The sequence below is a fragment of the Myotis nattereri genome (assembly GCF_964212035.1).
Source record: "Myotis nattereri genome assembly, chromosome: X".
In the NCBI taxonomy this organism is placed as follows: domain Eukaryota; kingdom Metazoa; phylum Chordata; class Mammalia; order Chiroptera; family Vespertilionidae; genus Myotis; species Myotis nattereri.
The window spans coordinates 145196682-145218997 of NC_138078.1; the positions used below are offsets into that span (position 1 = coordinate 145196682).

The following is a 22316-nucleotide window of genomic DNA, read 5'->3' on the forward strand; positions in this document are numbered from 1 at the left end:
CACAAATGTTTGTTAGTGTTGCTATAGTGTATAAGGGTCTCCTAAAAATTTGTTTTATGTGCCTGCTCACTGGGGTCTAATGGTGAACCCAGTATAATCCTCTTTCTCCCTTGCCAGGAGTCCAGTGTATTCCACAACGAGCAGCCCTTCTCAAATCCATGTTGAATTTCCTCAAGAAGGCTATTCAAGACCCAGCTTTCTCAGATGGCATACGACATGGTATTTAATTCCAGATATCTTCTTGGAGGGTGTTTGATTTTCTCAAAGATTGGTCCTTTTCATAGTCTGAAGCTACTCTTTTATAAGGCAGGCTTAGGGAAAGGCCATGCCATTTTGAATAGCTTCTAGTCATTTCATGTCACTTTACCCAAATCTAAGGGTTGTTTAGCAGTTTTCATAATCACCTATGTTTTCCTTTCCCAGCTTTTGACTCTGTACTCACTTCCAACTTTCTGTCTGAGTTCTTTTATTCTTTGCTTACTGTGAAAAGGTTTTTGCATGGACAGGGAATAAATGACATTATATGGGGAGGAAAGACGTAGAGGCCAATAGATTGGAATCAACACAAACTTTGTTTACCACAGTGTGTTATATGTAATGTATTGCTCCATCATCCCCAACCATTAAACTACTATTGGACTGATCATATTCTCCTTAATATTCACCTTTCTCTTAGTGATGGATGGTTCTCTGCCTACCTCCCTGAAACACATCATCAGCAATGCAGAATACTATGGCCCATCACTTTTTCTCCTAGGTAAGTGGAGTTGATGTTTCGTTATACCAAGCTGCACTAACCTAGCAGAATTCTCTGTGTTTTCTATTCTAACAAGAATTGACTATCTACACGTGTGATTATATGTCTTTCTATCTACATGTGTGGATTTTATGTCTTTCTAGTTAGTGGTGAAATATAGAAAGATCAGAATTCAGTTTCAAATATCCATTTTTCAGATGTTAAATATACCTTCTATAACCACTGTATTGTGAGTCATTTGTAATAAGTAGTAGTATTTACATTTAGCTTTTTGTGCTGTACTTACACTTTAAATGTAATAAGAAGTGTGTCATTATTCGGTGGTTAGTCCCTAACCTTGGTCTTGAAAATCCAATCAGAATGGTTTTCATCCTCAGAATTGAATGTCATACCTTTAAGCTATAGTACAGAAAATTGTTTCTCACTGTAGAAAGTGCAGTTTTAGATGCTGTGGGTACTTTCTAGTTATTTGCAATTTTATATTGGCACTGCTTTGTGTATTCCTGCTGTTTAAACTTCATTTTTATTAACTGCCATTTATTCAGTGCCATACATATTCAGGACAATACATGAAACACATTGGCTTTTAGAATTCTCCTTAAAACTGTAAAGGAATTTAGTGAGAGGTATAGAAATAGAAAAACCTCCTTGTACCAGTAGCAGTTATTTTTTAATACTTTGGGGTATCTGGCAGGAGTAGTTTTGATTACCACAACTTAGATACTCCCTTGCTGAAACAATTTAAGATCCTATATAATAAAGAGCTAATATGCAAATGGTCATCATACCCTTGCACCGGGGCCAGGGGACCTGACGCAGGGCCTGGGGACCCGAGGCCAGGCCAGGGGATCTGAGGCTGCACCTTCCTGCCCGGTGTCAGGCAGGGGACCTGAGGATGCTCCCTCCCTGCGGGGCTTGACTGGGGTAGGGCTGGCCAAGTCTGGGTCTCCAGGTGCGTGCGGGTGGCGGGGACTTGAATCTGGGTCCCGCAGCACACCCCAGACTGACAGGAGTGAGATTTTCATATACATTTTACTAATTTTCTTTCATCTCTGACACTTCTATTATAGTGAAAGGGCAAATAGCAATATTAAAATATTTCCTCTAATTCCCTTTTAATGTGCATGAATTTTGTGCACCAGGCCACTAGTTTTTATATAATTTTCTATCCGGTGACATTGCTGAACTTACTTAGTAGTTCATAATTTTTGTTGTTGATTTCTTCAGATATTCTACATAGTTTTGTCATCTGCAAACAGTTTTACTTCTTTATAATCTTTATTCTTTGTATTTGTTTTGTTGTGTTAATGAATTGGCAAAGATTTCTGATACAGGGTTAAATGGAAGTGGTGAGAATGGACATCTTTATTCCTGAATTTGGGGGAAAGCATTCAGTATTTCACCATTAAGTTTGATGTTAGCAGAAGATTTTGAGTTGAAGGTTTTGTTCCACTTTATTAGGTTGAGGAAGTATTCCCTTGTGTTATAGCAGTTCCGCCTCGACATGGAGAGACTCCTCCCAAGGTTAGGTTCAGAGGACAACACTCACAACAGTAGTACATTGGTATGATCAAGAAAAAGATTTGTTATACCGATTAAGTCCCAGGTCAGGGGGCAGGGAAGGATGAATTTGTCTGGGAGATAGCCCATAAACAGAGAGAGAAAAACAAGTTCACAGGCCTTTTTTAATAAAGGGGAAGTTTAAAAGAGGCTGCAAGAGAATATAAGTGCTTATGGGTTACGGATGGAGAGCAGGTAAGCCCTCTCAGGATAATGTAGGAGGTAGGAAATGAGACTGAGAAAACTAAAACAAACCATCAGTAGAGGTCAGAATTCCTTCTCTAGAGTCTGAATTCATCCCTGACATTTGAATTAGCATAGCAACTTCCCAGGTTTCTTACTAAAAAATTTGTACTTGAGAGAGACCAAATTTGCAAAGTCAACCCAAAATAATTAGGCCAGCAATTATTATTTTAGGCCCATAAGTAATAGTGTAGAGCAGGGGTGGGCAAACTTTTTGACTCGAGGGCCACAATGGGTTCTTAAACTGGACCGGAGGGCCAGAACAAAAGCATGGATGGAGTGTTTGTGTGAACTAATATAAATTCAAAGTAAACATCATTACATAAAAGGGTACGGTCTTTTTTTTTTTTTTAGTTTTATTCATTTCAAACGGGCCGGATCCGGCCTGCGGGCCGTAGTTTGCCCACGGCTGGTGTAGAGCCTTCAAACCCAGGCAGAAGGAGATGGCCAGGGGAAAAAATGAATAGGGGGCGAGGAGAGTCAGAATATCTTGGGGTATTTTAGTAATATGATTGGCTGTTTTGGTTTGTTGTTTTATTTGTTGAACTATTCTATATATCTTTCCTGTATTATTGAACCACATGTAGCAGGAGGTCCTCTTTAAGGCATAAGCTCCACTTTGACATATTAGTGGCTATTTTAATGCCAATCTGTTGTCAACTATCAGAGCAGTTAGACTGTGTTATTCCTCATTAAGGGCTTCTAAGGCCTGAGTTGTTTGGTTTATGAGTTGTGCCATTGTCTGGGTAGTCTCTATGACAGTGATGGTGAACCTATGACATGAGTGTCAGAGGTGACACGCGAATTCATTTTTTTGGTTGATTTTTCTTTGTTAAATGGCATTTAAATATATAAAATAAATATCAAAAGTATAAATATTTGTTTTACTATCATTGCAAATATCAAAAAATTTCTATATGTGACACGGCATCAGAGTTAAGTTAGGGTTTTTCAAAATGCTGACACGCTGAACTCAAAAAGTTCGCCATCACTGCTCTATGAGGTGAGTCTCTTACAAAATTAAAAATACCTACATTTATGCCTGTTACACCAGAGGTGGTGATGGCACCCAATATAAGTAAAAAGATAGCCCAATGCTCCCTTTTGTGGTAAGACTTGAAGAAAGAACTAGAATTTCTGGTTAGATCTAGGAGGCTGTGGGTGTTAAATATCCATAGGAAATAGCTCAGAGTACTTAGTACATATGTAATGTACTAAGGGTTAAGAAGGGTGTGGTTGGTGGAAGTGAGTGTATGACCTTGCTGAGCAGGAGTTGTGTCACAGGAGAACTTGTAGTCCAAGGGGGTTGGAGAGTGGGAGGTTCTGCTGTCTAAATCAGCAGCCACCAATCTTTTGGACCTCACGGTCCACCAGTTGGCGACCGCTGGTCTAAATTATGTAGGCCATATATGCCAGGGCAAAATAGTCTCAAAGGGGGGAGATTATTTCATTGTAGTGTTCACTCAATTTGTGGGGGAGGCTGGGAAGAGCATGAGGGCAAGTCACTAAGGAAGTGGATGTCCTTCTGCAACAATTTCATGCTGAAACCCACCAAATAAAGATTCTGTCCCCTCCTCAATCCTACCTCTAACTCTTTTTTTTTTTTTTTTTTTTTTTTAAATATTTTTTATTGATTAAGATATTACATATGTGTACCCTCTACCCCCCCTCTCCCCACTCACCCCCTCACCCCCCCATTGTCCGTGTCCATTGGTTAGGCTTATATGCTTACATATAAGTCCTTTGGTTGATCTTTCCCCCTTGCCCCCACCCTCCCCTACCTTCCCTCCAAGGCCCAACAGTCCAATCAATGCCTCTCCGTCTCTGGATCAGTCCTTGTTCATCAGTTTATGTTGTTCATTATATTCCACAAATAAGTGAGATCTTGTGGTATTTATCCACTCTCCAGTTCCATCCATGCTGTGGCAAATGGTAAGAGTTCCTTTTTCTTTTTCCTCTTCTTAAAGAATACCTTTCAGCATTTCATATAATGCTGGTTTGGTGGTGATGAACTCCTTTAGCTTTTTCTTATCCGTGAAGCTCTTTATCTGACCTTCCATTCTGAATGATAACTTTGCTGGATAAAGTAGTCTTGGTTGCAGGTTCTTGCTATTCATCTCTTTGAATATTTCTTGCCACTCTCTTCTGGCCTGCATGGTTTCTGTTGAGAAATCAGCTGACAGTCGGATGGGTACTCCCTTGTAGGTAACTGACTGTCTTTCTCTTGCTGCTTTTAAGATTCTCTCTTTATCTTTTGCTCTTGGCATTTTAATTATGATGTGTCTTGGTGTGGTCCTCTTTGGATTCCTTTTGTTTGGGGTTCTCTGCGCTTCCTGGACTTGTAAGTCCATTTCTTTCACCAGGTGGGGGAAGTTTTCTGTCATTATTTCTTCAAAAAGGTTTTCAATATCTTGCCCTCTCTCTCCTTCTGGTACCCCTATAATTCTGATGTTGGTACGCTTGAAGTTGTCCCAGAGGTTCCTTACACTATCTTCATATTTTTTGAATCTCTTTTCTTTTTTCTTTTTCGGTTGGGTATTTTTTGTTTCTTTGCATTTCAAATCTTTGACTTGATTCTTGGGATCCTCTTGTCTGCTGTTGGATCTCTGTAAAGTATTCTTTATTTCAGTCAGTGTATGCATAATTTCTAATTGGTCCTTTTTCATGACCTCCATGGTCTCACCATACTCCTTGAGGGATTCATTAAATTTATCGGCGGTTTCCATAAAATTCTTGACAAACCTTATAAATGTGGCCTTGAACTCTATATCCAGTCGTCTGGCCTCCTCCGTTTCTGCCAATTGTGACCTGTTTCTTTGTCTCCGCATTTTGGCTGCTTCCCTGTGTTGATAGAGTGGCCTGCGCGCCGGGTGTCCTGTAGGGCCCAGTGGCTCAGCCTCCCCAGTTACCTGGGGTGGACACTCTTGGTGCACTCTTGGTGCCTCGCTTGTTGTAGGATCACTGGGAGGAATTGACCTCCAGGCCAATTGGCTGTGGGAAGCAGCTGTGTCTGAAGTGGGAGAATGGACCCCCTCTGACCACTGGGTGCAGTGGCTCCTGGATCTAAGGAGGTGCTAATTCAGCCCCTGCCTGAGGCCACACAGCCGGGGCCACGGAGAGGCTCAGCTGTGAAGCAATGCAAGCCGCTGCGGGGCCTTGGGCCTTCTCTTGGAAGTTCCGGGTCTGGCTGGCCCGGCTGCAGTTAGGTAATTATCAGGTTGCAAAGGGCCGGGGCATTCACATGCAAAAGCCTCTGCCGCAGCCCGGGTGGGGCGGGGTCTCAGGGAGTCAAAAGGCCGGGGAAAGAAGCAATGGCTGATTCTCCGCGCCCGGAGTCGCGCGTCTCAGTGTCCCTGCAACGGCTGCAAGCACCTCTGAGGGAAAGCGGCCCCCCAAGTTAGCCCGCTGCCGCCTGAGAGAGCAGCCTCTGCCCGTATGAGTCCTGGGTCCCCAGAGACTTCCCGGAACCGGAGATCAGAGCAGTCGGGAGCTTGTGATTCAAAAAGACAGCCGCGTCCTCAGGTGCCACCCCCTTTCCGCGCGCGCGAGCCGCCGCCGTACCTCTGCACTCAGCCTCCGCAGCTCCTCTGGCTCTCAGCGTGCTTTTCTTTTCTTCTAGTTGTAGAAATTACACTCAGCCAGCCTTCCTGTTGTTTTGGACGATGTTTGCTCCGTCCTTTGGGCTAATTTTCAATTGTTGTGGGAGGCGACTATTTCCCGGTGTTTATCTATGCCGCCATCTTAGTTTCTCCTCCTACCTCTAACTCTTATACCACATTTATTTACCCAATTATATTCTCTCTTAACATCCTAGCTGCCTTTTCTTCACTCATTTCCTGTCTTTTCATAGGGTTAGTTATTGGTTTTAATTATTCATTCTTTTTACCTACAGTTTCACTAAATTATACTTTATGTTAATGTTTTCTAGCTTATCTTTTGGTTACTTTTTAATTAATGCTGTACTATTTCCTCTTGAATAGAGTTCTGCCATATTCTAGAAGCATTGATAGACTGTACAGCACAGTTCTAAGTATTCTGTTGTCAAAAATTCGTCTCATTAGTACCAAAGGACTCCTAACAATGCTGATGATATTTTTAAGTTGTTGAAAAGGCTTTTTAAGAATACATTTTGTCCATTTTTATGAGTTACCCCAGCAAACCACCCCCTGCTTCATCTTAGTTTTTTTTCCTGCTTAAGCTGACAAAAATTGGTGTGTTTATATAGATGGTGGTACATGTATTTAGTGGAATAGTATGCAGTCATTCAAACTGAATGAGTAATGACAGGGAAAGATAAAGGATTAGAAAGAAACAAGTTATATACAATATAACATCTTCTTGCGTAAAATTATATATATTTAAGGTGTACAACAGTATGTGATAAAGTGAAATGATTTCTATAGTCAAGCTAATTAACATATTGTGTAGTTACCTTGTTATGTGATGAGAACACCTGAAATCTAATCTATTAGCATATTTCCAGGATTCAGTACATTATTATTCAGTAATTCAGTGTTATTAACTATACTTGTCATGCCTTACATTGCCCATAAAAATCTTGAAGGGTAGTCACTAAATTCTTAATAATGATTAATCTCTAATGAGTAGTACTGGCAACTTTCATGGTAGGAACAATTATTTAGATTGTTGTGCATTTAGTATTGTGTTTTTTTGTTTGTTTTATTTTAGCCTTTCAAGTTTTCCTTTTAATACCTGTGAAGAATCTCTGTATCTCATATTTCTCTCTCTCTCTCTTTTTTTTAAGCTACTGAAGTGGTGACTGTGTTTGTATTTCAAGAACCATCACTGCTCTCCTCACTCCAGGACAATGGGTTAACAGATGTCATGCTACATGCACTGCTTATCAAAGATGTGAGTTCTTTTTGCTGCTCTGTAAAGAATATTCCATGTATAACCCTCCCTGCAAAACACACAGACACAGTTGATTAGTCTTATAGCATGAAAATCCTATTTCATGTCTTCTGTATGTGCTATTGAAACTAATTGTAACCTGATTATCAAGATCTGTGTGATACCCCTGATCAATGTTTTTCTTAGCATCTACACCTGAACTCTTTTAGATGTCTTCAGACTCACTTTACCTTCTCTCTAGGTTCCTGCTACTCGTGAAGTCCTTGGTTCCCTCCCAAATGTATTCAGTGCACTCTGCTTGAATGCCCGAGGTCTTCAGTCATTTGTACAGTGTCAGCCCTTTGAACGTCTCTTCAAAGTTCTTCTGTCTCCAGATTACCTCCCAGCCATGCGGAGGAGGAGGAGTTCTGACCCCCTTGGTAAGTCACCAGGATTTATCTTAAAACTAGAGGCCCAGCACACGAAATTCGTGCATGGGTACAGTCCCTAGGTCTGGCCTGCGATCAGGGCCATCTTCCTGAACTGCCAGCAGCCAGCGCTCCCCCCCCCCCCCCCCATGCACCGGCGGTTCCCCGTTTGCCATCAGGTGATTGGTGCCTGACAGCCTGGAAGTGACCGAGAGGTTGGTTGTTTCTGCCCCCTCGCCAGCCCTGCCCATGCCGCAGGTGGCCATCAGGTGATCAGAGCCTGCCAGCCGGGGAAAGGGACCAAGAGGTGGCCAGTGCACCTCATAGTGACTGGTCCAGTGGTCATTCTGGTTGTTCTGCCATTAGAGTAAATTTGCATATTACCCTTTTATTATATAGGATAATCGGTTGCTGTTGTTCCAAAATTTTAGATGATTAAAAGTCACCAATTGGCAAGGACGCTCTTCCTTGACTTCACATCATTTCTCTGGCTAGGTGTGCTAAGCCTAATGGGAGTTATCATCATACCTGAAATTGCAGGTAGAGAGGAATACTTCATCCTTAGTCTCTGCTTATAATATTTCCCTGCTTCTCAACAGTTCACTCTTAAATGTACCATCACGGTGCTGGTGAGAAATGGGTATTAGAAATCAGCAGTAGATTTCTAGGTCTACCATCTAGTCTGTAGTAAGAGGACATATGGAGTCCCAAGGTGTTGATCTTGGTAATCTGTTCTGATATTCAAGTCCCTAAGATAGTCATAAAGAGTTTTCTTTCTCAGTGTATTTGAAACCAGATCATTAAAGAATAGAAAGAAGGTAAGGCTCCACAAAGCATCCAGTTTTAAAAAATGTGCTTTATGCTTCCAGTTACCACTGTAGTATTCTAGCTGCTATCATTCTTTTTTTTTTTTTTTTAATCCTCACCTGAAGATATTTTTTCCATTGATTTCTACAGAGTGGAAAGGAGAGAGGAGGGAGAGAGAGAGAAGGATGAGGGAGACACATTGATTAGGTTGCCTCCTGCATGCCTTCCAGGGGAACCTGTAACCAAGGTACATGCCCTTCGGTCCACGGGCTGACACTCTAACCACTGACCCAAACTGGCCAGGGCATAGCTGCTATCATTCTTTACCGGGGCAGCCAGAGGGTTAATGGTTATGCTCCTTTTCTCTCTCTTTACTCTGCAGTAGTAGTTCAGACCTTGGCAGATTGCCAGAGTAGAATATGGCATACATGGGCACTTTAAGATATGTTTACTGACTGACAGTGATTCCTTCCTCCTCCCCAGTGATTTGGTTGCCAAGGTTTGTGTGAATTCATTCGAGAAATCATGACATTAGAAAATTACAGCAAAACTCATTTTCTTCTTTTCTCCTTATATTGGCACAAAAATTAGGTCAAGCTCTATTTTCTTCAGTCTAACAGTTCACTTTTTGCTTTTAAGGGGATACTGCATCCAACCTGGGGAGTGCTGTTGATGAGCTTATGAGACATCAGCCCACCCTCAAAACGGATGCAACAACTGCCATCATTAAGGTGAGAAGTGACCATGGGCATGAGACAGCATTGAGGGGATAACTTTTAGAAAAAGGCTTGGCCTGCTGGAGATCGTTTGGACTCTTAGACTGTGCCTCTAAGAAAGAGGGTTGTGTCTGCCTCATTTTCTTCATGTCCCTGGGTTGGTCGTTTGCCCATTCCCCCCATAAAAAAGTCACTTAATATTGCTTTCTAATACAGGGTGGGACAAAAGTAGATTTACAGTACCCAAAACATTCTTGTATTATTATTTATTATTATTATATTGTTTTCCATACAAACAACTGTAAACCTATTTTTCCTCCCTCCTGTATAGGAGATGAGCAAGTTGCTAAGGCCTAGTTTCTGTTTGTAAAAGCATATTACTCTTCCTAATCTTTGTTTCTTCCTTTTTTCCTCCCTCCCCTCCCCCCCCCATTTATGAGTCCTGCCAGTTCCCTGTCAGGATTGTTGAGACTAGTATATGAGTTCTGGTGCTTAGTAAATTAGGACATGCACTCAGATCAGTCAGTCACTTAACAGCCATGTGATGCTGAACAGGTTATTTAACTTCACAGAACTTCCCTAGTTTATAAAATGGGCTTAACAGCGACATTTCAGGAATGGTGCATAACATGCATATAATGTTTTGGCACTTCTTTGGCACATAGCACATAGGAAAATGGTCCCAAAATTGCTAGTTACCTCCTACATTCCTTAATTACTAATAAATAATCTTATTTCCTGTACCTTTCAGTTACTTGAAGAAATCTGTAACCTTGGGAGAGACCCTAAATACATCTGTCAGAAGCCATCAATCCAGAAGGCAGATGGCAGTGCCACTGCTCCTCCCCCAAGGTCTAATCATGCTGCAGAAGAGGCCTCTAGTGAGGATGAGGAAGAAGAGGAAGTACAGGCCATGCAGAGCTTTAATTCTGCCCAGCAGAATGAAACTGAGCCTAATCAGCAGTGAGTGTTTGCAAGACAGGTTCACTAGCCATGTGATCTTGGGCATGTCTTTTTCATCTGTAAAAGTGAGGGAGTTTGATTAGATGATTTTAAGGTTCTTCTGGCCCTAAGAGTCTATAGGTTTTTTTTCCCTTTGACTCTTGTGTGTCATTTGTGGTTTGATATTTACTTTTATTGGTTATCTTAGCAAGCTTTTTTTTCCCTTCGCCTGAGGATATTTTTATTGATTTTAGAGAGAGAGAAAGGGAAAGAGAAAGATTGAAACATTGATGCGAGAGAGAAGTATCAATGTGTTGCCTCCTGTACATGCCCTGACTGGGAATTGAACCTGCAGCCTTTTGGTGTATGTGACAACACTCCAACCAACTGAGCACCCAGCCAGGACCAAAAAACTATCTTTCTTAAAAGCCGTTCATAAAGTTGAATCAGAATTCAGTATATCTTGTTGGTGGGCTTTCCTCAGAGGTCTTATTTTATTTTTGTTGATTAGGCATTTTATATCATTGACTGTTTGATTGTTTCCATAAGTGAGCACAAATGAAACACATTGCATTTTTGAAGCTTGTCTCCTAAAAAGTCCTTAAGAGTTACAGGGATTTTTTTGCTGGTTGGATTTTGTTTTTGTTTTATTACTGTATGCTTATTACAGATAAATCAGAAGGCTTTGGAATGTACTATATGCTTTATCCAGGCACAGTAGTTTTTTCTTTTTATTTATTTGAGGTATGTTTAACATCAAAATTGTCTATCTGGATGGTAAGATGTAGGTGGGCTTAAAGACTGCTGGCTGGTAGTAGATAGTCCACCTGACTATTGAAGCTATAATTTAATCGCCTTCCTTTTTTTTTTTTCTTGCTTAAAGTATTACAAAGGGTATTACATATGTGTCCGCCCCCCCGCCCTTGACAATCCCCTTAATCGCCTTCTTGCTAAAAGTGAGTGTGGTCCCTCTGGACCAGGGTTCCTCAAACTACGGCCTGCGGGCTACATGCAAATACAAATATTGTATTTGTTCCCGTTTTGTTTTTTTACTTTAAAATAAGATATGTGCAGTGTGCATAGGAATTTGTTCATCTTTTTTAAACTATAGTCCGGCCCTCCAATGGTCTGAGGGACAGTAAACTGGCCCCCTGTTTAAAAAGTTTGAGGACCCCTGCGTCTGGACAGTCATGCATTCGTTCATTTAATAGTGCTCTTTTGGTGTATAGATTAGTAGTCCTGAGAAAAGCATGAGCATTTTAGGCATGGATATGAATGGGTTTGAGCTTGGGCTTAAGAGATGACTATGGTGGAGTAGACAGCAGGAGCAAAGGTTTAGACTCAAACCAGTGGGCCCTATGGGAACTCTAGGAAGGATTGAGCCTATTGGTACGAGGTTTTTTTGTTTGTTTGTTTTTGGGGTTTTTTTGGAAGACAGGCATTAACTACTAAGTACATTGCCTTATTGAGTAGATATCTTAACTTGTCTGAGTAGGCATCATTCTAGCAGCATCTTCTGTTTTGTTTAAAGTGTTTCTGGAAAGAGGGGGATACCCTAAAAGAAAGCAGGACTGTTTGCGAAATAGTCAGAATCTTAGTGCTTCCTTACCATTCCCTCGACTGTCAGCCAGCTTGCTGGGGTAGGGTTTTCTTTCCTTGCTACAAACAAGGGAAAGATTTGTTAAACATGGCGGGGGGGGGCTCGTAATAGTTTTGAGTCAAGCTGTGTACATTCATCTGCACGCAACTTCTTTTCTACCTGGATATTTTACAGATATCTTAGATCTAACATACCCAGATTTCAAATTGTTATGGTATATTAACATTTTCTCAAGCCCTCCATGTCTTCACTCTCCATAATTTTCGTGGGATATCATGTGTCACTGTGTTCTATCCATATTTATCCCCAATCCCCAAATTGTCTTAATCTCCTTTTGCATCTACCAAATTCTGCAGGGCCAGCTAAAATGTCTCATTCTTAAAGGTGCTTTTCCTTTTACCTCCAAATAGAAAGTTGGTCTTGTGTGTTCGTTTAACAGTTTTGTTAAAATTATTCATATATTCTAATGGTTTCACCCCACTAACCTGTATGCTCCTTCACGGCAGGGACAATGTCTCACTCAACAATATATCCCAATCACTTTGTATATAGTAATTAGTCAATAAACATTTAATTAGTGGGTTGATGAAATGAATCAAGAACATTAGAATAATGATCTTCCTGAGTCTTAAATGCTAAGAGAGCTGGCCCTAATGTAACATGAATGAGAATTAAGAGATAGAAAAATTCTAAACCCATAGCATAAATACCCTACCATAGTGTTAGTTGTGTATAGCTTATAAGATGCAAAGGACTCTAGTAGTTGCTGTTCCATGATATCGAGATTTTTCTATACTCAGCATGGTCTGGGTGTTCGTCACAACCTCATTCACATAACATACCTAAGAGTCTCACAAATGTTGATACATGTATACTTTTCTACTTATGCCACTTTGAGAAGCTTCAATTGGGTCACTATGTGAATTATTAGGGCTGGAAGGAAAAGCAAGATGCTGTCTAGTAAACTTGCCCTCTGTTTTGAATGCTGCAGTATATCAAAGGGTTATCCCAGGCAGCTGTTATGGTAGGAGTTGCTATATACTTTCTGCCAATATAGGAAGAGGCTTAGAAAAATTTGCAGTGTATGCTACCCCCCTCTCCCAAAGTCTTGTTCATACCTGCCCCAAATCACAAAATTCTTCAGTCGGACTCCCAAACAAATTTCTGTCTCCCATGCCCTAGTCTCTTTTCCAATGCCTTAAATGAACGAGTAAAATTTCCAGTATTTTTTATCAATGTATAATTTCTATACAGTAAACACAGATTTTAAGTTTTTTTTATTTCCCCACCCTAACATGAGACAATTAATCTTATTCCTGTCGTCATAGAGTAAGTTTGCCTATACTAGGACATCATGTAAATAAATAAATGGAGTATTAATGTGTATCATCTGATCTGTATAGTTTCTTGTACCTGTTTTCTATTGCTCAATGTGTTTTTGAGATTCTGTCAGCATCCATTTTGTTGTTGAGTAGTAGTCTATGGTATGAATATACTACAAGGTTTATCTATTCTCCTGTTGACTTATGAGTTTCCTTCTTTTTCCAGGCTAAGACCGTGTTTTTGTTCCTTATTTTTTTCCAAAGTCTGCAGCTAGTATTTGAAAACGATATTTGTATTTGATCTTGAGACATGGTTTTCTGCTAGAGATTTGGGATAAGGAAACTTAGGCACTACAGTCTCCCCCACATATATGGAGTTCTGCTCTACATTTGGCGGCATTCATCAAATACTTGTCTTTTGGCTCTTCTACCTTCTAAACTGATATTGCTGGGAGTGAATATAGTTACCAGTACGTAACCAGGGGTTTTAATTGGGGCAATATGGTGAGGGGTTTTGGTGGTCAATTTCTTTTTTTTTTTAATATATTTTATTGATTTTTTATAGAGAGGAAGGGAGAGAGATAGAGAGCTAGAAACATCAATGAGAGAGAAACATCGATCACCTGCCTCCTGCACATCCCCCACCGGGGATGTGCCCGCAACCCAGGTACATGCCCTTGACCGGAATCGAACCTGGGACCCTTCAGTCCACAGGCCGACGCTCTATCCACTGATCCAAACCGGTTTCGGCAGTCAGTTTCATTTACTTTGCCTCACTTAACCTAAGCCTATCCTGAACTGCTTAAAAGATACCAGTTATATCAGGGGTGGGCAAACTTTTTGACTCTAGGGCCACAATGGGTTCTTAAACTGGACCGGAGGGCCGGAACAAAAGCATGGATGGAGTGTTTGTGTGAACTGATATAAATTCAAAGTAAACATCATTACATAAAAGGGTACGGTCTTTTTTTTCTTTTTCAATAGTTGTATTCATTTCAAACGGGCCGAATCCGGCCCGAGGGCCGTAGTTTGCCCACGGCTGGGTTACATAAATCCATGTGATCTTGGGAACTTGAATAGCAGCTTGTCTGTACTTTAAAGGCAGCGAATGCAAAGAAGGGGTTGTTCCCTGAATCATGGCAGGGCTTCTTTGCCAGAGGCAGCTATGTTTCCTTAAGAGCTGGAAGAGACCTGGTTTCTCCCACCCACCCCTCAAAAAAACCCATGAGTTCTGATGTGTTATATATTATACACTATACTGTGACACTCAATTGTAATCCTCCTTTACTTCTGATTAAGGACTTCAGCACCATAAATATACATGTAAAACTGACCAGAGTAAAATTGAGCTTGGGAATGTGTGCCTATTTTGGGGGGAGGGGGAAACAGGAAGTTTTTAATTTTATAATTAAGATAAATTGTTACGTTCATCTTGGGAATGCAGTCTTTTATTGGAGTCAACGTTTTATACGTGGTTAAGATTATAATCACTTTTCTTAAAACCAGTTGGTAGGGGAATTTCTACTGAAGAGAGCTGATCATTTTTACTATTCCTATATGGCATCCTGAACCTGGAAGCCAAAAGATGAGGGTAGGAAGAAAAGTGATTTCTGAATAGGTTTGTTTCTGGAGTTGGATTAAGAGCATCTATTTGTTTGTTTTCTCTCTTGTTCTCCTCTCCAACTTCCATTTAGTAAATGAAGGAAGTATCTGGATCCCATTTCATGGTTTTGCTTTGGCTCTTTGCTGTTATATTTGGCTTTGGCAAAGGGACGGGCGTCTCAATAGGCTAGAGCCATACCTGTGTCGCTTACCTGTAGAGATGGATCTCTGGGTTCTTGCCAAGGAGGTGCAACCCAGCTTGGTGTAAGTAGCATGGGATGCTACAGTGTTTCCCCAAGCAGAACTTTATAGTTAAGGAAAGGTTTACAATTTCTCATGGAATCATTTCACTCCTGGCTGTTGAATTCTCCCTTTGTACAAAATTCCTTCCCAAATTCTTCACTGAGCCTGTTTACAACATCCTACCCAAACCCTAACTCTGGATATCTCATCCGTGGAGCCATTTCTGATGCCTTTCCACTCTTTACCTAGTTTAGATTTTGCTGTCAGATGTCTTTGTGCCTGGCAAACATTTGTTCACATTTTATTTTACTCAGAGATGAGAACTATTAGCTTCTTACCAACTTTTCTTGCCTTCTCTCTCCCACTACCTCTCCCTTCTTCTATCTCTGCCTTTTCCCCAAAAATCTGTTCCAGAGGCCTATCGACAAAGTGCTCTTTATTTGACTCAAGTTTTATCCCTGCCTATGGTTTATCTTTGAGGTAGATTTTGTTTCATGTCAGTATACTTTGTGGATTTCCCCCCTCTGTTTATTTCTTACAAATGCCAAGATATAGACATTGCGCTAAAGGCAGCATTTTCTGTGGCTATGGCATTAGTGCAGCCTTTTCATCTGCAGTGCAGCATTGAAGCATCTGAAGCAAAAGAATTGATCACAATTTTTGGAGAGTTCAGAAACTATTGTGACAAAAGCACAGATTGTTAGAGAAGGAAGCCTTGGGTGTTGACTTCATCTTTAACCAGCTTTGATCTGAATGGTTTGTCAATGTAAGCATGAAATTTTGAGCAAAATTAAATTCTATTTCCTGTTCTCTTATAATTTCAAACCTGATGCAAGGACATGGTAAGATGTTTATGAGTTTGTTTCTTTGTCTATCTTTTTTCTTCAAGTAAATGTTTAAGTAGTCCTTTAATTGAACTTGCTTAACATAGGATAATTTCTTTGGACATATGTACAAATGCTGAATTTGTGAAGGCTTGGTTTTTCTTTTCTTGGTTTTTCTCAATCTAGATAAGGCTAGGAAAGCTAGCTGCAGAGTTGATTTCAGCTCTTTTCCCCCTATGCTGTATATATACTAAAGGCTATAAGTCTTTAGAAAAGGGCCTAGAATTTCATGCTGTTTCTCTTTCCTCACTTTGTTCTCTTGCACTGTATCATGAATTTCTGTGTAACTCACTCTTTTCTCCCTTAACAGGGTTGTTGGTACAGAGGAACGTATTCCTATTCCCCTCATGGATTACATCCTTAATGTGGTAAGATTCATGGTAGGGGAAAATAAGTAAAGGTTTGTTATTTTCTGGAAGATGTGCGGGGTTACCAAATAGTCCGGAGATTTCTGTGTGTTTTTTTTTAATATATATTTTATTGATTTTTTACAGAGAGGAAGGGAGAGAGAGATAGAGAGTGAGCAACATCGATCAGCTGCCTCCTGCACATCTGCCACTGGGGATGTGCCCGCAACCCAGGTACATGCCCTTGACCGGAATTGAACCCGGGACCCTTCAGTCCGCAGGCCAACGCTCTATCCACTGAGCCAAACTGGTTTCGGCTCTGTGTTTTTATTTTAACGGGGGCCCTTAAAATGCAGAGAAGTGGGAAAAGGTGTGCAAACCTTGTTCTGTGAGACTGGTTTTCTAAAATTTGGCCAACACTCTCTTTCTCTCTCTTTTTTTTTTAATATTCCCGATTTTCTGTTGTTTGCTGCCATTCCCTGTAGGAACCCAAACAGGAAGAGTGGGATTTGTTAAGCTAATTCAGTATTATGTTCTTTGAATGTGTCCGCATATATTTTTTCTTGTTACTTGCCATTTTTCGCATTCACTTCTCTTTTTTTACAAAAATTAATGTGGCCTTTTCTTGTAACTTCCTGTGTCTCACAGGAAAAAGTGAAGTGTTTGAATTTTCCCAGAATTGTTTCCCTGTAAGGGGAAGCCTACTTAACATTTGTTCTAGCCCATTAAGCACTTCCAAGGCTTCCAGAGATGGTTTGTTTTGTGCCTATGTATTTGTTGCCCACATTTTACTTTCTTACCCTTAAAGAATGCTTTATTTGGTCTGAATCAGAGTTCTAGGTTTACTTTGCATTATGAGCACATTTGAGGAAAACTATTAATGATGTTTGCTTGCAGGGGAGAGGCAACATATTATCATTGCAAAGAGCACAAAATGAGGAAATTAAGAGACCAGACTTGATTCTGCCACTAGTTCATGGTGTGGCCCTGAGCAAGTCATTTAACCTCTCTGTGCTTTCAAATTACATGACTTTATGTGTGGCCGAAAAAGTAGCTTGGGAAGAAGTTGCAATTATTCCTTATTTTTCTGGATGCTTAGTGTCCATATATATCTATCCCTGTTTACCTGAGGTTTTGGTATTCTAGAAAATACTGATTTCTTGACTACAAGGCTACCCTGTCCTTACTCCAAGCTGGCCTTTTAAGTGTCAGGCTCTAACTCTTTTTTAAATTTTTTATTACTTAGATGAAATTTGTGGAATCTATTCTGAGCAACAATACAACAGATGACCACTGCCAGGAATTTGTGAATCAGAAAGGACTCTTGCCTTTGGTTACCATTTTGGGTCTTCCCAATCTGCCCATTGACTTTCCCACATCTGCAGCCTGTCAGGCTGTTGCAGGTGTCTGCAAATCCATATTGGTAAGAAGCATCTGGCCGAATATTTTCATTTCTTTTTAGAAGTCTGTTCCAATACTTCTATCTGTGTGTCTCTACTGTGGTTTTCCTTTACTTTTCAACTAAAAAGTAATGATGAAATCTGAGTCATATACTACAGGTGAATTTTGTGACTGATAAATGGTGTGCCACATTTTTTCTTATTGAAAAGTTGAAGTGTGTATTCTTTGTTCCTGAGTTCGGTCAGTATATAGCTCTAACATTTCAGTTCACTGGAAGGGACTATCTCCAAGAAAGCTTTGGAGCTGGGTTTTATTAGCATCATCTTTTGTCATGAATGCTTTTAACACTATCTGGTGTAGCCGGTAGTTTATTTCAAATTTTGCCAAAATGTGAAGTTTCTTTATTTTAAAAGTGGTAAAATACATGTAACATGATATTTATCACTTAAACCATTTTTAAGTGTATAGTTCAGTAGTATAGTAGTATAGTTCATTCATATTATTGTGCAACCCATCTCCAGAAGTCCCTTCATCTTGAACAACTGAAATTCTATACCCATTAAACAACTCCTCATCCCCCTCTCCCTCCCAGCCCCTGGTTAACCACCATTCTGCTTTCTATCTCTGTGACTTTGACTGTTCTAGGTACCTCATGTAAAATGCACTTCATAAGGTACTTGTCCTTCTGTGGCTGGCTTATTTTGCTTAGCATAATGTCTTTATGATTCATCCACGTTGTTGCATATCTCCTAATTTCCTTCTTTTTTAAGGCTGGATTTACTCCATTCTATGTTTAAACCAGATTTTGTTTATAAACATTTGGGGTGCTTCCATGCCTTGGCTATTATTATGAATTAGTGCTGTTATGAACATGGGTGTGTGAATATTTCAAGCCTCTGCTTTTGTGTGTGGTGAGAACACGTGAGGTCTACTCTTAGCAAATTTGTTGAATAGAATACATTATTAACTATGGTCACCATGGTATACATTAATCCCCAGCAGTTATTCATCTTACAACTGAAAGTTTGTATCCTTTGACCAATATCTCCACATTTCTCTCCAGCCCCTGACAACCATCATTCTATTCCCTGGTTCTATGAATTTGACTTCTTTTTTTTTTTTTTTTTAATATATTTTATTGATTTTTTACAGAGAGGAAGGGAGAGAGACAGAGAGTTAGTAACATCGATGAGAGAGAAACATCGATCAGCTGCCTCCTGCACATCTCCCACTGGGGATATGCCCGCAACCCAGGTACATGCCCTTGACCGGAATCGAACCCGGGACCCTTCAGTCCACAGGCCGACGCTCTATCCACTGAGCCAAACCGGTTTCGGCATGAATTTGACTTCTTAAATTCCACCTGCTTTCAGTTCTTTTGGTCATATACCCACAAGTGGTAGTGCTGAATCATATAGTAGTACTGGTTTTAATTTGGGGCGGGGACGACTACCATACTGTTTTCCACAGCACTTTCACATTTCAACCAGCAATGCACAAGGATTCTGATTTCTCTACATCCTCACCAACACTTACTATTTTCTGTTTTTGTTTTTTTTATAGTAGCCAACCCAGTGAGTGTGAACTAAGATCTTGTGGTTTTGATTTGGTTCTCCCTGATTAATTATGTTGAGCATCTTTTCATGTGCTTATTGGTATTTGAGTATCTTCTTTGGAGAACTATCTGTTCAGGCCCTTTGTACATTTTTCTTTGGGTTGTTTTTTTGTTATTGAGTTATAGTTCTCTATATATTTTGGATATTAGTCCCTTATCAGATAAATGATTTGCAAATATTTTTTCCCATTCCATGGGTTACCTTTTCACTTCATTGATAGTTCGGTTTAGTTTTCATTTTGAAGAAGTCCAGGTTATTGTGTTTGTATTTTACTTGTGCTTTTCGTGTCATAGCTAAGAAATCATTGCCAAATCCAGTGTTGTGCAGCTACGCTACAGCTTCTTGTGTTTTACAGTTTTAGCTCTTATATTTAGATCATTGATCTATTTTGAGTTTTTTTTTTTTTATATGGTATCAGGTAAGGTCCAACTTCATTCTTTAGCTAACACTGTTAAAAAGACTGTCCTTTCCCTATAGCACCCTTGTCAAAAGTCATTTGACCATATACGAGAGGGTTTATTTGGGTGCTTTCTATTCTATTTCATTAGCCTTGATGTCTGTCTTTATGTTAGTATCACACTTTTTTTGTTGTTGATCCTCACCCGAGGATATTTTTCCAGTCAATTTTAGAGCGAGGGGGAGAGACAGAGAGAAATATCGATTGGTTGCCTCCCACACGAGCCCCGACCAGAGCTGGGGATCAACCCTGCAACCGAGGTACGTGCCCTTGACCAGAATCAAACCCAGGACCCTTCAGTCCATGGGCCAACGTTCTATCCACTGAGCCAAACTGGCTAGGACAGTACCGCACTTTTTATTTCTATAGCTTTGTGGTTTTAATTTTGGAAATCAGGTAATGTGAGACCTCCAACTTTGTTCTTTTTCAAGACATTTATATCTCATTCGGTCCCTTAAGATTGTTATATGAATTTAAAGAGAGATTTTTATATTTCTCTAAAAAGAAAATCTAAAAAACCACCATTGGGATTTTTATAGGGATTACATTAAATCTATGAAGCTCTTTTATTAGCTGGGTAAACCATAACAACTAATTTCTGCTAAAAATCAGAAATCCAGTTGCTTATGAACTTGGAAAGATCCATAATTGTGACATGTCTTCATTTAATGTTTTATTTTGCTTTACTTTTTGTGAATATTTAATTGTTATTTCATACTAAGAGGGGAAAGGGCTGATCCATCTTTATCCCACTTCTAAGATACTATGTGGGAACAGATAGGTCTATTTAAAGCTGTAGGAAAGGCACGAAAGTTCTCATATTTGAATGACAAGTGATAGTATTTTGCTATCAGATTTTTTTGAAGACTCAGAGATTGCAAGGGCCATATAATCCATGAGTTGTCTCATAAAACAAACAAACTGACTAGCTGATGCCTATCCTAGAATAGTCTCTCTTATTGTGGGAAGGAAAGAACATTTATAATAGTGGTTCACTTCCATGCTTTGGAACTTTGCCTAACTTTGCTCCCTGTTGAACAAAATTTGGAATTCATCTTATAGCATGGAGACCTGGCTATGAGAATATCCCAATTTATTGGCTTACCACATTTGAAAGCCAATGTGGTAAGAAAAGTAATGTGTTGCTCTAGACAGGGAGGTGTTGAGGTGGGTTATAGCTACATTCATGTTTTGACTCCACCATTTACCAAGAGACCATGGCCAAGTCTGAAACTGTGACACTTATCTTCCACTTCTATTGTGACTATGAAAGACATGATGCATGTGAAGTTCACTGTACATGTTTTAATCCTTTTTCTTGTTTCAGACACTGTCACATGAACCCAAAGTCCTTCAGGAGGGTCTCCTTCAGTTGGACTCCATCCTCTCCTCTTTGGAGCCCTTACACCGCCCAATTGAATCTCCTGGGGGCTCAGTGCTGCTGCGAGAACTGGCTTGTGCTGGCAATGTCGCTGATGCTACCCTCTCAGCTCAGGCCACACCTCTACTGCATGCACTCACTGCTGCCCACGCCTACATCATGATGTTTGTTCATACTTGCAGAGTTGGACAGGTAAGAATTATCTTAGAGGTGAACATGTTGGTTTAAAGCCAGTGAAATACCTAGGGTGTCCATATGACATCTTACTGTGCTTAGCAGTTATACCTAGGCTGGCTAATGAAAGAACGGTTTTAGGGTAAGATTTATTCTTTCCCATGGGTGACTTAGATTTATGCTTCAAGTTGCTGCCTAGTTTCACTTTCCCTAAGTGTTTTTTTCATTAGAAGTTGAGTGACCACATATTTTGTTTTGTGAACTGGACCTTTTTAAGCGTAAAAGGGGTTGGTATAAATAACAGATATGTAGCATTCATACAGGCCGACTGGAATGTATAGTTAATCTTTGAAGCAGGCAAGCCTCATCTGGCCTATTACTTCCTAATCTTTCTACAAATGCATGAGGCTTGATAATGGGATGCCAAGAAGGAAGTTTGACCACAGAACATTTAAGTCAATGTAAATTAACAGATTACATTGAAGATTTACATTAAAGATTTCTTAAATATCAAACCCTATGCCTACAGTCCATGTGAGGTTCCTCTTGTGATTCCAGAAAAGTGAGTTTATTTTTGTGTGCTCACAGTTTTACTATCTTTACTTCTCAAGTAATCGATTCTAAAGATTAATGGTATAATATTTTAGCAGCCCTGTTTTATGCTATTGAGCAGGAGTATATTCATTGAGTCAAATAAAATGAAAAGCAGTTATAAACTCTTTAGAAATCATTAGACTGCATACCAAAGCATAGGGATCTATTTTTATAATTTTTCTTAATTAAATAAATTAAATCTAAATATTTATTGAAATAAATAATGGAAATAGCATGCCCCCACCACCGAAGAAATTAGAAAGCTGTCAATGAATCTACAAAACTGTTTCTTTGATTTAGAAAAATAAGGTTGCCTATGACTTCTGTCTTTCACTTTACAAAAAGCAATGAGAAGGGATGTTAGAGTCAGATTATAAATATTGTCGAAGAA

The 22316-nt window shown here is 39.9% G+C and overlaps 1 protein-coding gene across 1 annotated transcript in view; it reads left to right on the top strand.

Annotated features, from left to right (window-relative positions):
* The window catches only part of HUWE1 (HECT, UBA and WWE domain containing E3 ubiquitin protein ligase 1), a 133406-nt gene that overhangs the window by 63705 nt on the left and 47385 nt on the right, over nucleotides 1-22316 (top strand). The window contains exons 21-29 of the mRNA XM_081115440.1: nucleotides 118-219; nucleotides 677-757; nucleotides 7326-7432; nucleotides 7674-7851; nucleotides 9286-9377; nucleotides 10114-10325; nucleotides 16266-16323; nucleotides 17549-17725; nucleotides 21104-21349. Of these exons, the coding sequence (XP_080971566.1) occupies nucleotides 118-219; nucleotides 677-757; nucleotides 7326-7432; nucleotides 7674-7851; nucleotides 9286-9377; nucleotides 10114-10325; nucleotides 16266-16323; nucleotides 17549-17725; nucleotides 21104-21349 (1253 nt within the window). The remainder of the gene's footprint in view (nucleotides 1-117; nucleotides 220-676; nucleotides 758-7325; nucleotides 7433-7673; nucleotides 7852-9285; nucleotides 9378-10113; nucleotides 10326-16265; nucleotides 16324-17548; nucleotides 17726-21103; nucleotides 21350-22316) is intronic.